The sequence below is a fragment of the Anopheles funestus genome, chromosome X (assembly GCF_943734845.2).
Source record: "Anopheles funestus chromosome X, idAnoFuneDA-416_04, whole genome shotgun sequence".
NCBI lineage: Eukaryota > Metazoa > Arthropoda > Insecta > Diptera > Culicidae > Anopheles > Anopheles funestus.
Genome location: NC_064597.1, coordinates 13,323,895 through 13,340,009, shown reverse-complemented (window position 1 = coordinate 13,340,009; position 16,115 = coordinate 13,323,895). Strand labels below are relative to the sequence as shown.

The 16,115-nt window shown below is 45.9% G+C and overlaps 1 protein-coding gene across 2 annotated transcripts; it reads right to left on the bottom strand.

The window, feature by feature from the left end:
• Positions 1 to 1,788: 1,788 nt before the first annotated feature.
• LOC125762362 (uncharacterized protein DDB_G0290301-like) lies at positions 1,789 to 14,940 on the bottom strand. Of its 2 annotated transcripts, XM_049424479.1 has the most exons (7): positions 12,581 to 14,940; positions 11,702 to 11,972; positions 11,514 to 11,609; positions 5,199 to 5,370; positions 4,965 to 5,126; positions 3,430 to 3,766; positions 1,789 to 3,352 (listed from the first exon to the last, which is right to left on the bottom strand). In XM_049424479.1, exons 1-7 carry the CDS (start codon positions 13,953 to 13,955, stop codon positions 3,162 to 3,164), a joined length of 2,604 nt encoding a protein of 867 aa, XP_049280436.1. In that variant the 5' UTR covers positions 13,956 to 14,940; the 3' UTR covers positions 1,789 to 3,161. The 2 variants fall into 2 exon arrangements, with proteins under 2 accessions (XP_049280436.1, XP_049280351.1); XM_049424394.1 differs by having other exon boundaries at positions 4,965 to 5,370.
• Positions 14,941 to 16,115: the final 1,175 nt, after the last annotated feature.

The following is a 16,115-nucleotide window of genomic DNA, read 5'->3' as shown; positions in this document are numbered from 1 at the left end:
ACCTCCTGTGGGTAAACTGACAATTGTAGAGGAACAGCGTGCAACCACGCTGTTAGTAATGTCCGAGAAAGAAGAGAGTTTCTCAGATCGAATATTTTCGCGATATTCAACATACGCGAAATTGAGAAGAGTGATTGCATATTGCTTGCGTTACATTGCTGCTTTGCGGAAACAAAATCATCAAGGGGAATCAACAGCGCTGACGTCTGAAGAGCTAAGGCATGCAGAAGACGCAATTTGTCGTATCGCTCAACGAGATAGTTTCGCCGAAGAACTGAAGACACTAGGTACGGGAAAGAACATAGCTACAACATCGTTGCTGAAAGGATGCAATGTTACAGTAGACGACAAGGGTATCCTGAGAGTGCAGACCCGTATTGGAAATGCAAAGCTTTCAGAAGACGTTAAGTATCCAATAGTAATCGCCAAACGTCATGCGTTAGCGAAACTGTTAGCCGAACATTATCATGCCGAATTATTGCACGCTGGACCACAATTAATGATAACGACCATCAGACAGCGATTTTGGATCATGGGAGCAAGATCAGTAGTGAGGCGAGCTTACCATCAATGTATAAGGTGCTTCAAGTCCAAACCGAAGTTAATTATACAACCCATGGCTCCTCTTCCGACTACACGTGTGAATAAGGCGCGACCTTTCGCGATATCAGGAGTTGATTATTGCGGACCGGTAATGATAAGGGCACATCACCGACGAGCAGCACCAACCAAGGCGTTCATAGCAGTGTTCGTATGCTTTGTTACACGTGCCGTGCATCTAGAGTTAGTTTCTGACTTAAGTACTGCAGCGTTTTTAGCGGCTCTTAGAAGATTTGTTTCACGGCGAGGAGCAGTATCAGAGATCAACTCTGACAACGGAACAAACTTCAAGGGTGCCGCGAATGAACTTCAGCGGCTGCATGAGTTACTCCAGTCGTCAAACCATAAGGAGGCAATCACCAACTGGACGGCGGAAAGAGGAATAAAATGGAAGTTCATCCCTCCACGAGCCCCGCACTTTGGAGGCTTGTGGGAAGCAGCTGTACGTTCCATGAAATATCATCTAATCAGAGTCCTGGGTACAGCTGCGGCAAGCTACGAAGACCTGACAACACTGCTGACGGAAATTGAGGCGTGCCTCAATTCACGCCCACTCACTGAGTTATCTGCGGATTCGACTGATTTAGAAGCCCTTACTCCAAGTCATTTTCTAACCGGTTCTCATTTGAAATATATTTCAGAAATTGACTTGAAGGACATACCAGAAAATCGATTGAATCATTGGCGTGTGATGCAACAAAGGCTTCAGCACTTCTGGTCGCGGTGGCAGCGCGAGTACTTGCAACAGCTAAGAGCAAGGACAAAATGGCACAACCCCGCTGTTCCGATCAAGCCTGGAATGCTTGTAATACTCCATGAAGACAACATGCCTCCGATGAAGTGGCCGCTAGCACGCATAACTGAAGTACATCCAGGCAAGGATGGAGTCGTCAGAGTGGTCACGTTGCGCACTGCACAAGCGTCGAACGTAAAGCGTCCTGTGGTTAAATTAAGCATATTACCAACGGAAAATTAGGGGGTAAAGGGCAGATAGCAGGAACTAGAGCGTCTCGTAAGAGGAATCTGAGTGAATTTAAAATATCGGAAAGGGAATTAGGTTGCAGTAAAATATGAAATTGATTACTTACTTTAAGTTACAACTCGGAATACTAGTTGTTATAACGCCGTTACGAAATAATGAATTGAACTCAAGATTAAGTAAAATTACCACTTAAGTAAAATAACGGATTTTAGGTGGTCGGAATGTTGGATGTTTACATTTATACTAAGTTATGGGAGATGCTATAATGAACTTTGAATTAACGAATAACAAAGAAGAACTAGAATAAGAACAAAATTTAGAGAGAATAAACCAGTCCGAGTAGAGCAATCATTGAAACCACACGCGTCCCTAACAAGCACCCTTTAGAGCTACGAACAATCTTTATATATATTGTATTCCTCCTCAAAAATGGTCTATGGACAAATGATAAAATTCGCGATGGTGTATGCATGACGAAGAAATTTCGAGAAAAATCGGATGACAGATAATGAGAAACGCTTACCCAATACAGGAGGAAATGATTAATTTGTTGGTACCATTGCCTTTCTTTTAATGCCATTTATTTATAAAACAAGTTGTATCGATTGTTGATTCACTAGGTAGTATTAATAATAGTTAAACTCGGTAGAAATACGATCCGGAACAGTAATTACGAAACAGTGTTGTTAAAAGGTAAGATGTGACAGAGTGATTACAATGGCACGAATGGGTTTTGTTGCGTTTGATATTTTTCTTACCACAAGAGTAGAATCTACAAATTTAGACGTGTGCTTTGGTAACGCCGAATGAACGTTGATTGTTCTGTGTGTTAAGCCACCATTATAGTTTACCTCCGGATAGAAGCAACCATTTTGTTTTGTCTGTTTGTTTGTAGATAATGTGTGACTTTGACTAGAAGAACGAACAGCTGCTGTAAGCACGAAACGAAGGGAAACAATTGCTTCGGAAAGGAAAATCGCTAATTTGTTTTGTTTTTTTTATTCTGGGGACATAAACTCCTCGACTCAAATCCATAGAAAATGTCTGACACCCAAAAGTCGCATTTGATTCGCGTGCGAAAAAAAACTCGTATTCTCTCTTTTCTACCTGATAACTCAACCAAATTACACAAACTCGCACACACACACGCGCATACACAAACACTTACTCCAACACACGCACACACAGTATTTTTTTTACTAAAGTTTCTTTAACGCAAGTACGCTAAAACTAATGGGCTTGAGTATGGCACAAACTAATAAGGTTATAGTACTCGTCGTCAACTATCTTCCATCTGTGTTGCTAACCTCAAATGATGGATTGAAGGTTACGTATGGTGCATAGATGCTATAGGGGAGCCGTATCGAGACTAGGTCGGTAAATCGTCCTCCGGTAATGGTTCGTGTGACGCACTGACGGTAACCGTCGGCGTGACCATGCTGGTTGGTATCATGGCGACTATCTGCTGCACGGTACCATCGATCGGTAACGAATGGCAGGGTGCAAAGACTGGTTCGAGCAAGGGAGCAACTAGTACGGTTGGTGGATGCTGCTGCAGTTGCTGTGATGGAGCACGTCGTCAGGTCATGATGTTGTTGCCGAAGTAGTTCAGATTGAAGTCATCGAACAGTATGTCGTCTTCCTGTCCGGTAGCGGACGGTATGTTGATACCGAGCTCGGCCGGATCGAGTGCTACCGATCGTAGTCCACACTCCTGCACGATTTCTTCCTTGGGCACCGGGTTCAGGTAGTCGGCAATATTATACTCCGCTATATACGCGTGTTGTAAAAGAAAAGCAATGTAGAGAGAGAGACAAACCTGACACGATAGTTACGGGCGCACATACCAGAATCTAGCATCTCGTACGTCTGGATCGTTTGCGTTGGACGATCGATCTGTATGTCGCCTCCACGTCGCAAACCGTTGAAGGTATCATCGTCCGGATGCTTGATCTCTTCCGTTCTTGTTGTAACCTTAAACTGCGCACTAGTAATGATGTCCGCGTACAACGTTTGGGCCTCATGGTACGTTGCAGTTATCTGCTGCTGCGGATGATGATGGTGATGATGCTGCTGTTGATGTTGTTGATGTTGGTGCTGTTGCTGCTGCTGCTGGGACTGCATTGCATGTGACATATGCTGGCGATGCGCTTCGGAAGCACCAGAATTTAACGTCTCCAGACACTGCAAAAACAAAGAGCGTGATGTTTAAAGGGAGCAGCAGAGAAGCAGCGACTTCGTAGGACACCTTGTAGGCTTTTGACTAGAGTGGAGTAGATGATCAAGTAGAAGATACACACGGGCAACAACTTATGACACTTGTTCTCCTCCAGAGATTCAAACTCCAGTTGGAGATTGACCTCGTTCGTACTGATACATAATCAGATCTCGGATTAAACGTTCATTCAGATCATTTGGTGCCTATGGTTTAGAGTACCTGGACAATTAGCAGTGGCGGATAAAGTTTCTCGGACGCCCTAAGCGGAATGGTAATAGGGGCCTCAAAAGTATAGTCGCACTGTCGATAAATTGAATTTTGAAAAAAAAAACTGACCGGGGAGTTAACTGTTTTGAAAAGTGCTGAACGGGGGGGAGGTATTTTTGGAGGCCCCTACTGCACCTGCTCGGGGCTCCTACAACTACGCAGACGATGTGGGAGGGGGGGGGGGGGGGTGTGTGTTCAGGTAAATACCGCTAGCCAAACACACTCGCAAACCTGTGCATATGGTTTTTAAGGAAAAACAACCTATTGATAATGCCACATCATTCCTTGGAAAACGTTCGTTCTCGGTTTAAAGGGGCCCCTGGCTGCTCTGTAGGATTAAGCGAGAGGGTCTACTAATTCACAACCGCGTCACCGCCTTTGTGCGCCAAACCACCGCCGATGATAGAGTACAAAAAATCGCATTGTCGCAATCTTGGGGCCCTGGCTATCCATATGATTCTTTGGAAAACGTTCGCTCAGGGGTTTTAAAGGGGCCTCTAGTGTTCGAGTTCAAGCAGACAGTCGACGAGGGGGGAGGGGGATGGACTTCTGCTCGGCCTCCGTTACGTATGAAATGTTCTGTCGCCCCTCCAAGCGACGGGACCCTAGGCGGCTGTCTACTCCGCCCACCGTTAGATCCGCTACTGACAATTAGTACGTTAATTGAAGATCTGTGATTCTTTTGGCTGTGTTTGGAATCTCATGGAGGAGTAACACTATGTGAGTAGCTTTTCATTTTTCAATTCTAAGCTGTCAAAATAGTCACAAGTGTTCCTGATAATACGAAAAAGAACACAAAGGAAATCAGTCATCGACCGAATATCTTGGAAAAAGGGGTTAGTCATCTATCCCTGTCAGCAAGAGCTACTGCAGCAACACTTTATAAACCGCGCTTACCTGATTCACCGGTGAGCCTGTGGTTGGAGATTTCGGCACATACTGTGCCAAACTGGCTGTCGCCGCCGCAACCTCCGCATCCGTCATCGTGTCATTCGTTCCCACTTCTCGCATGCGCGCATTCGCTTCCATCTTGAAAAACCATTCGAAGCGTTGTTTTTTCTGTGGTAAGAAAATGGAAGCAACATTATGGTGACTGTGCCTTGATGGCTTGATACGGCATACGGTACGTACATGTTCCCAGGCGAGAAAATTATCCTCCGAGTTGCGACTAGAGATTGTCCATAGGTGGCCGGAACCGTGGGACGATTTGCGACCCTTGCGGAAGTGTGGATTTATCGACAGGTTATGGCGTACGGAGTTCTTCCAACGGTCGTCATGCGATTTGTAGTACGGAAAGTGATCACTATGTTGGTTGTGTGGCACGTGTTGCACAGTGGAAAACACACACACGGAGCGCAGAGAAAGAGAGAGAAAGAGAGAGAGAGAGAAAGAGAGAAAGAGAGAAAGAGAAAAGGTGAGATCATAAAACAACAAACATCGTATCTATTAAAATGGTTCAATATAGGTGACCGGAAGCAATCACCCTTTTAACCGTCCTGGTGCAGTATGCGCGGTGGTGTGCACGTTACGTTGTTCATGTCAACTGTCCCGCTTTTGGGGATCCGCGAACCAGGGTAGGAAGATTTTGTCCTGGCACGGGGGAACATATGATGCTAAATTAAACTTCCACCGTGAGCGAATCGGTGAACCGTGATGAATGTAGGGTGTGGTACCACCGACCGACCGGTGCCGCTGGATGAGAGATGGGTCACCGGTACCGGTCGTGAAACTGATTACACGGTTCAATGGTTTTCAGCGTAAGCGATATACCATTTCACAACTTAGCGAGTACCGCGGTTATGGATGCACTGGCACACTGTTTTTCCCCCTATCTGTGGGTTTAATTACGCTTTTCAGGCAATGTCAGACAAACGCACCTGCGTCACCGGTAGCCTTTTGCCATTTTCGGTTCGAAATGGGTTACACACCCACACATACCCACTGACACTGATGACGGTGCAGTGAATTAATCACTTTAGGTGTTGCGTGCAACTGATACTTCATCACTGATGAAAAAGAATGAGAGCAAGAGAGAGAGAGAGAGCGAGCGAGAGAGCGAGATAAAAATACACAAGTATTACGTATGCAGAAAGGTTTGTAATATAGTTTCTGAGAACATCAGATTTTGACAGCTGTATAGTGTAAACATTAGTAATTCATTTGAAACTGTCACAGTTGACGTGTCCGGCCAGATGAAAGTGACAGTGTAGTTGAAAAAAGTTTTTTTAACATGCTTCAACTGTAATGGTACTGTAATGTATTTCTAGTTGAAAATTATTTACCCTGTGCCCAGTCATCTACAATGTCCTGAAAGAAGTAATTCTCCTTCATTTCTTTTAAAGTTAGACTGTTTATGTTTTTTTGTGTGTCTTCTACATACATCGCTTCAGCTCGGAAATAGTTTTTAGCATGGCACTACTACAGCTACCGCTAACGTCACCACTAATACCACACCAGCACGCAAAAAAGTACATTTCATTCTACTTTCTTCACCTTATTTTAACCTCCTTGTTGGCGTGGTTTTTTGTGACTTTTTTCCTTCACTTTCCTCTACCATTTCCCACCAAAGGCAGCTCCCCATCCTTCGTTTGCCCATCAGTTTAACTTTCTTATGCTCGTATTCTTCCCGCTCACGCTTGGTGTCCTGCTTACGCCATTTTTGTTTCGTTTTTTTCTTCTTGAAATCGTGTGCCATTCTTCGATAAGATTGGCACATCCTCCTGGGGAACCTTGCTCCACTCCGTTTGACATTTGCACTGAACGCCCGACAGTGGTTTGCTGATTTGTGTGTGGAGTGTTTTTTGTTGTTTGTCTATTTCGGTTTTTTGGGCTTGTTCGCATTTTTTGGGTAGCTTTCATAATACGATGCTGGTCCGATTGTGGGGGTGCCATTTCAACGGTAGCGGACACGTGCACCCCAAACCCTACGTCGTTCAATAACTTCCCTTTCTGCTTCAGACCTTGATGACAGTTCGAGTCGGTTCTAGTCATCGGCACAGTTCGAGCGAACCAGAAGAAGCTTCTTCCACAACGCAAAACAAAACGAAAAATACAGCAACTCCCCAAAAAGCACTGGTTAAAGGTAGAGTGGGAGTAGTAGGGCCATTTTCTTTTTGTGCCCCGTCATGTCCATTATAGCATTCGATAGTGGTTCGTGGTCCGTCCCTCAGTGCTGGGCAAACTTTGGGCAAAGCAGCGACAATTTTGCTCCAAATCTTGGATCCATTCCGCCATTGTCAGAACGTTTGTACTATTTCACCTTTTGTGCAACTGCTAGCTCCTTTTGCTGTCGCTCTTCTGTGTGTGTGTGAGAGCGGATTTTAATCGATTGGATCGATTTTTTGTTAAACTATGCATCTTCAACGGTTCAACTACTTGTTGTTGGACTATTAGTGGACGTTGTGTAATGGCATAAAATTGAACTTTTCTTTGGAACTTTCAATGAGGTAATACTACCTTTATCATGCGTGTACTGCAAGCTTCATATTGCCATCATTATCTCGCAGAAGTATACTGGCAATACGTTAATTACATTGTTCACTTGAGCGTTGACCGTTCAGAAGATTTCAGACTGGAAGGTTAGAATCAATTATCAATGACATCGATTTTTTTCCTGCCAAAAAACGACGGTACTAGTAATCTGACTGTGCTTACTACCACAAACGTGCGTTATCTTTAAAAATTTCCTCCACAAAGCGTTATCAGTTACAGTTACTATACGTTACAGTTGCTATAAAAATGATGGCCGCCAAGCCGAACACGTAAATGGGGTACGATCTTAAAATGAAGATAAGGATAATATGTTACGTAAATAACGAGAAACTCGTTTTGAATCGTTTCTATATTTGTTTTTTTCCTCCTTATTGTAAATAGCTGTGTCTTCGCGTCTGACAGTTTACCAGGCGCTACACCAAGCAGGATGTCTATAAATCTTCTTGCTCGTCCTGCTGGTGCTTGCCAGCTGCTTCCGCGCCAAAGCACCCCAAAAGGCTCTGCTCCGGTACGGTCATAAATATCCGAATAAATCATACGCCTGCTAAAAGGAGCTGCCTCACCATTCCTTCTACCCCGATTTCCCGGCTTTTCCGGCATACTTCCTGTGCTGTAATGCACGTACCCAAAAAAACCGACTGGAGCTTTTTCCACCCGAAGAAGGAAAGCGATTTTCCGTGTGCAGTTTTGTAATGAAGTCTTTACACCCTACGCAACGGTGCTTCCGTTGCAGTTGTTCGGTTGCGGATTTGCGTCCGTGGCGGGTTCTACTCCTTACACCGCGCACCGTACGAACGGTTGGTGGAGGTGCAAAAGCGAAAATGAAAAATGGAATGACAGCGTTATAAATCAGCCACTACGATTGACGTTGATGGCTTAACGGGGCTTTTTGGACGGGGCTTTTGGGGGGGTTTGCAGCGACAGCGGACTGCGTGATGGGGCACGGATTATAGCAAAGTCATTTGCTTTCGGAAGAAGATGAAAGCTAGAGGGCGGGCGTATCTTAGCCACAATGTAGTTGAAACTGTACGGACACGGAACATCTTTGCACCGTTGTCCTTTGTCCGGGGGTTTGCATGTACTAATGGAGTCCAGGATAGGGATAGAGCAATCGTATTCAAAAAGAAAAAAAAAAGTTGGAAAGACATGTAACCTGCGCAGGTAAGCAGAAGAAAGGAAGTACAACTCTGGGCTATTATGCAGACATACCCCGTGAGCAATGTACCAAGCACTAAGCTCAATCATCCCAACCATATCCCGAGACCGGTTAGAAGCGCACTAGAACATTCTTCCTTACCGGACCTGTCAGAGGGGTTTGCTTTTGCACCGGGTTGTGCACCTGGGGGTTGCATATTGGGTTGAGTTTGCACCAGATTTTGGAAGCCAATCAACCGGAAACCATCGATTGCTCGCGTCACATAGACATGGAAGGAGAGGACTGGGGAATGGGACAGTATAATAGAAAAATAATGTGCCCAGGGCATCTACACCTTGCGTTCTACACTTCCCCAAAAGCGGATCCAGAAACGAGGTCCGTGAACGAACAGGTGACATGCGATCGGTGCCACATATCTGTTTCCCATATTTCACGGGAACCCTTGCGATGTTGGTGCGCAAGGAACAGGTCCTGCCGGGTTTTGGGACCCTTTCGAGAATAGATAGATGGGCCACTCCTCTAGATTGTCGGTCGGTGCAGCTTATTTTTGGTATAATAATTTTTTTTCCCTTTTCCTTTTTTTTCTTCGTTTTTTTAGGGTTGGAGGAAGAATATTTCCTTCTTCACGTTCACCAATGTTCATTCAGGTGGAAAGGGAAGCCTCCGTTTTGGGTTCGTGTGCAAAGTAGCGATAAAATGGAAATTGACCTGAGACTACTAGCTGCTCCGCCAAACACCCCAGCACTATTGCCCGGTTGCGGTTGTCACTCATGGTACTGTTCTCTGACGATGCGTCTCCAGTAAGGTAAGTGAGTAACTTTTAACGGTAAGGGTGGTTTTGTTGTTGTAGTTATTGGAACGCCGCGGGAAATTGAGAGTTCCATGGGCGGGGTAGATGCGAGGTACATCGCACAGTACAAGTGGATCATATCGTTCGATTTATGATCGATTGAACTTGAGCCGTGCATCTGGTGCGGAAGTGTTATGGAGTTTTTTGGGACACGCATGTTTTAAATCATGCTGGGTAATTAATTTCCACCGCTGAATCCCCTTGCTCTATTGTTAAATGAAAATTTAAATATCCGTAAATGTATTTTTGTTGTTTCATCTTACGTGTAACGATACATTACTATTATAGCAAACCGTCAACCAGTATCTGTCAAACTGGAAACAACTAGACGTGGAAAATGATTAATGCATTGTACTACCACGGTTGTTACACTACGTTTGACGGAACCTCACTAATGGCTACCATTTTTCATCACGCACGCCCACACATAGTAATCTCCCTAACTTCTCGGTAAAGCGTCGAAGGTACATTTGTCACCATTGGCTAACGGTTGGTGATACTTGCGGTTGGTGCCTGCGCACAGTACACCCGCTATCGTAGCAAACTATCATAATACGATAGCACGTTTTATGCATTTCCTTCCTGTGAACGCGCGAATGGTAATAAAATGCTTACTCTGGTAAGCGTGACACGATTTCCTGATCAGGTCAGGTCTACTTCGTCCGATCTGATTGCATGAGGATGGTATGCGGATTGCGTGATGGGTTCGTTATACTAATTGTCACTTGCCATAAAAAGTGCTATAAAACATTGTTTACTCTCTTATACACTTTGCTTTATAAGTTTATATTACAAATAATACGAAAACAAAATAATAGTAAACGCATCAAGTTATTAGGTATTCCAAATATTTACTTCTAAGAATTTTATCATGAAAAATAAAATAAAAAAACCAAAACACACAACCGCAGTAGCGAGTGTCACCACCAATAGCAGCAAAAAAATGGGGTGCGCAATGTCACCCGAAAATCGGGAGAAAAGAAAATGGAAAATTGTTCCTCCTACCCAGCTCCCTCTCCCCTTTCCCTTCACATTGGTGCCCCCTTCACACCATACAAGTACTTTCAAGCGGTGTGTGCCGCGACCAAGCAGCGACCAAGGGTGGAATATCCGGTCCGGGAGAAACAAAATGGATCTTACGGGAGTGCGCACCGTTTTTACATCGCGCGTCCATCGAAGCATACAAATAAATGGGGGGACACCGCACGCGTACATTAGGTTCGCAAAGGTATGAAAGGGCACGAACGTCCATGTTTTTTTTTTTATTTTGCGCGAAGGGTATGGGTAGATAGATGCTTGCTTGCGTGTTTTGTTTTTGTCCTTTTTGGTACAGTTGGAAGGACGTTCGCAGACCTGCGCACAACGTGCTAACCTGCGAAGGAAACCCGCACGGTGCAACAAGAACTGCTGGCAAAGGAGGGCTAATGGGGCACACACACACACATACACACAAAAGAATAGAAAACCGCAATAGGGAACTGACTAAGTTGGTGTACGGGTACTGGTCGTTGGTCCAGTGCGATGATAACCGTCACTGACCAATCAAGAGCGAGCTTGACCATTATGTACAAAGCGAGAACTACCTCAAATCATACAAGACGCTTTTTAAAAAAAAGAAAAGTAGACACTTTGTAGAAATATGGAAGACAAATGAACAGATCCTGTTGTAATAGAATCGCAGGAGCTTCAGACTTTAAATGTCTCATACACCTCCATGACGCTACATTCACTAGCCGCCATCTTTGAATTGATACATTCACCCGCTGCGGGAGGACGTGAATATATAAGTTAAGTGTTGACTGCATTGTTTACTTGTTTGTGTTAACAGCGTTTAAATAGTGGTAAAGTTGCGTCCGGTGGCTAATACTACGAGTTTGTTAGTTAGATACCCAGTCTGTAAACAATCGCCATTTTGTGCATACTGTAACTCATACGTGCCCATACTTACGAGATCCACTGGTAAATAGCTGCAACAGTTAGATCGCCCTGCTCTTCCAGAGCGTACTCTATCAGCTCTGTGTAGGTAAACGGGGGTTTCTTCGGTCTAAGTGTGGACAAAACACAAAGATATAACACAATTATCGGATGAGTTTACGCAATGAGCTTGAAGAATACGCTTGACCGGTTAATACTTACGACTTGCCGTTACTGCTTTCGATCGTAACATTCTCGCCAACATTCAAATCACCTTCCTCGATGGCGACTGTGCCGGATTCACCGCCGATACTGCTGCTCCCACCGGCACCAGCACCATCCTGGTTAGTACCCACACCAGCACCAGCGGCAAACGCTTTTGAGCGCTGCTTCCGATTGGAGCGTGGCGAAAGGTTCGGGATGTCATCGAGCTTGAAGTTTAGCAACCATGACAGATTCTTGCAGTCTTCTGGAGTGTCGGGTGTTTGCGATGCTGGAACGAGATGTGATAGTAAAGAGAAGGTGACAAAAGTGTCCATCCCGTGACGTGATTTGCCTGAAGTTATGCTCAGTTAGGTTCGGTTGAAGTTACGCTCAGAGTTCCCATTCTCCGCATGTCCAGTTCCCACCTGTACATCTAGGCTCACGCATAGCACACCATTCACCTATCTGTTTGATTGTTTCAATTTCATCACCTTCGTGCGGCATGTGCCAAACATTGTGTGCATTGTGGAGCGCGTGAACCTTGTTAAATTGGTTCAATTTTACGCGCCACTGCTCACCGGGAACTTTAGTGAAGCGTGAAACCCTTTTTTTAGGTCTGGATCCCTATGGACGTTAGGTACAACAAACATAAGCGGAGAACACACGCGACATTTACGCATCGTTATTGCTCCCTGTGTTTGCATCTATTGTTTACCAATTTGATATCCGGCTCTGGAGCGTATGTTTGTGTAAAGTCTCATCACTTCACCAATGAAAGCTCAAGTAAGAATAGAAATCTTTCGCCCTAATTTGAGAGCTAGATGACCTCATACACCCACATTATGTGTGTGTGTACATATTTTTGCAGCACGTTAGTGTGCAGTGTGCGATCCTTACCTAAGCGTTCGGGAGTCTTCATACCGTTTGTGAGCGCTAGTCCAGCATTGGACGGGGTCGTCGATGTCGTTTCGTTATGGCGTGGACTGTTGCCGTCGGCGGAACGACACGGTTCGCCCGAATTCGACCAGTTGCTGGTCGAACTCTGATTGTTGGTGCCATCGTACGGGGTACTGTTGTCACCACCACCAGCACCGCTGTACTGCTGCTGTTGATTCGCTTCTTGATTGTTGCGATGGCTGTGCAGATGTTCGGCATTGGCGGAGGATGTGTTTGGCGCTGGTAGTGGTGGTGGTGGTGGAGGTGGAGGTGGTGGAGGAGGAGGCGGTGGTGGAGGTCGGGGCGACGACGGGGAGGTTGTCGATTGTTGCTGAGGTTGATGGTGTGTATGCATCGGCGCGATACCGCCGTGCTGTGCATGAAGCAATGGCTGGTGGTGGTGATGATGTTGCTGATGATGGTGATGCTGCTGCTGATGGTGATGGTGTGAGGTAAGATGCGGATGTTGCTGCTGTTGCTGATGATGATGATGCTGGTGATGTTGTTGATGGCTGTTCTGTTGATGTTGTTGTTGCTGCTGCTGTAGCTGCTGTTGCTGCTGATGATGCTCGGTATTCACAATGGAGTAGCGATGGTGATGCACGTTGGTCGAGACAGACGACCCTTTACGGTCCAGATCGAGCAGCTCGGCCGTACTGGTCCAGGTGGAGGAGCTTATATCGGTCAGAACGATACCGTTCGTATGGTGTACCACATCGCTAACAACCGGTGCGAGTACGGCCGAGGTTAGGTGATGCTCACTGATCGGTATGACCTCCGTGCCTTCTGCACAGGTTTCAATCCCACCCGGTACGTCGTAGATGTACGTTGCTAGCTGGTGGTGATGCTGGTCATGCGCATCACCCAACGGATTTGCTGGACTGTTGTTGTTCGTATCGTTCGGTCCAATCACGTAGAACTGCCCAATGCCGGACACACCCTGGAAGGCTTGCCCGAAAGCGGGGAATTCATGCAGCTCCACACCGATACCACCGCTGGTGTCGACATCCTTACGCTGTTTCGTCACCAGCGGTCCATTGCTGACGGTATCTGGCAGGGTAGTGTACGGTGCCACCGTTACCGAGACGGGGAAGTGATCCTCCAGCTCGGAGATGGGAAGTTTACGCTTAAGCGAACCTCGTCCAGACGTGGGACTGTTGAGATTGGCTTCCAGTGTAATCGTATCGATCGGTGTGACGACGCTGTAATGTTGGTGCTGTTGTTGCTGCTGCTGGTGATGGTCCGGGCTACTGCTGAGTGTGGTTAGCAGTGGAGGAATCGTTACGGACGACCCTCCACAGTTGGGAGCCACATACAGTGAGCTCGAACGCTGCATCGTACAGCAGTTCGGAAGTTGTATCTCTAATCTCAGAACAACACGTTAGGAGCGTTATTCTAGAAATTAGCACTATTTCAAAACACCGCTGTATAGAATTCCGCACACAAAAGCGGAAGTTGAACAGTACGCGAATTTTGTGGTAAATGGAACAGAAGCACGACACTGAGCAGTATCCTTTATCGATTCCTTAATCACCAATTTTCAATAGTTTTGTTTTTTCGTTACAAAGATGTTCGTAATCAGCTACATTGTACTAAACGGTCCACACCGCATCACACACAATTCCAAGATGGCGTCCAATCGTAGCAGTTTGCATATCTTTTTTTTTGCGGAGGTTTTCGATGGTTCTCCCCGCTTTACATTCAAGGCTGACGGCCGGCTGTATGAAACTGAATGCCCCAAAATCGAACCTTACAGTGCGCGATAGCCGAACAGGAATATGCCAAACACTTTTAACCGTGCGACGCAATTTGGCTCCCCACGAAAGAGACGGCAGCACACTACGCCGTAAACTGTTCTTGCACAACTTTTGCTTGTCCTGTTTGCTTCTTTCTTCATGAAGTTCAGCAGTTTTAAGATTACACTGAAACTACACCTGAACCTGACCGCGAGACATGTCGAATGTGTTTAGCACAACCTCTCGGTGCCTGGAGTATGCCAGGATTGGTACACTCTAGCACTACTGTTCTAGCAGCCGCAGGGTCGCACGGCATTAACGCACACGGTTCTGCCGGTGGTGCTCGCAGAGAAAATGCTGCAGGTTGGGCGTTCGTTCGTGGGGACGGGTTTTTCTACCGATCCGCTTCCTTCGTACGGTCGAAGAACACTGCCGGAAACGCAAGCGCATGCCGCTCGATGAAGCTGTGGGTAAATAAGGTCCTAGACCGTTTCGTCCTTTTCCGGTGTACACCCGCTGTGCCCTACGGACACCGCTCGGTGCGGTGTTTGGATTCGCTTTCGCCACTACCATTATAGCAAATCGGTCGGTCGGGACCCGAAACCGTCTCGCTTTCACCTGGCGGTCCTTTTCCATTTCGTACGGTTCCGCCACGGGTTCGACTTCGTACATTTGCTGTCCACCAAACCTCCCCCCCCCCCCCCCTGGACCTGGAAGGATGTGTACCTTTGCATGGAAACAGGGAAATACCGTGCACATAAACATGAGCGAAACAAAACAGCAAACACGAAACACTTTGACAGAATTTAACTTTGTGAAGGCGCACCCCCAACCAACGCTGTTCGGTTCGCTCGTGGCACGATTGTCCGATGTCGATGTCCTGGGTCTGGTGAACCGTGACGGTGTGACTGCGTTTCGTAGCCTGTGTTTTTTTTTTGTGTGTGCACCGAATCGGTAATCGGTTGCGCATGAAAGAATCAGCAGTCCTGGAGCGAGAGGGACCAGAGAGGGGTTGGGGGAAGAGGGGAAGGGGAAGCACGCGAAACGGAATCGGCATGGATCGAACAAGGAATACGGACTCCCCTAATTTCAATGGACAATCATGCTTCTGGCACTGCTAGTTTCCTACATATGATGGAATAAGTCAAAAAAAATAAGTAAAAAATGAAAGGAGAAGAAATGGATGAGGTTAAGTGAAGGTGAGCAGTACGTAAACTAAAATGCTCAAGCAGAAAATAAAACATTTTTTTTTAAAACCTAATCTTCTTCTCGTTATCTTCTCACTACTGTAAAGATGCAAAAAGACTGTAGGATTTGTAGGAGCTCATTTAATTCTTAGCACATTCTTAGCATCCCAGCAGCGGAACTACTCTTTTGCTTATCTGCGTTACTATCGTACGTCAAATGAACAGTGACACGAACAGCATAAGAGCATGCCTTTGAGAAATAGCTCGAATTGTTTTGCACGGCGTACGTGTACTGACGGCGAACGGCTACACGGTAAACAACAACAAACTGAAAACTGTTACAGCACACGCAATCGTCTAAGAAAGTTCTTTATATCCAGTTGAAAGTGTAACGTAACCTCCCCCTTCTCCACAAAATAGGTTCTCTAGCGTACACTAGACAAATTGCTTTCGACGCGAGGAACGCATTAAACGGATAAGATTAGTGATTACAATCATGACAGTTGTATCTGTCCAACCTTTGGGAGCTAATCCCTGTGCTCCAATTATTGTCATCACTGTGAGGAAATGTTA

Bases quoted from the DNA above. Each gene is read 5' to 3' on its own strand.
- LOC125762362 (XM_049424394.1), bottom strand. From the start codon at position 13,955: ATGCAGCGTTCGAGCTCACTGTATGTGGCTCCCAACTGTGGAGGGTCG. The intron at 11,973-12,580 runs GTAAGGATCGCA...ATCTCGTTCCAG, and splicing joins GAAGACTCCCGAACGCTTAG to CATCGCAAACACCCGACACT. The intron at 3,353-3,429 runs GTATGTGCGCCC...ACGCGTATATAG, and splicing joins GTACGAGATGCTAGATTCTG to CGGAGTATAATATTGCCGAC.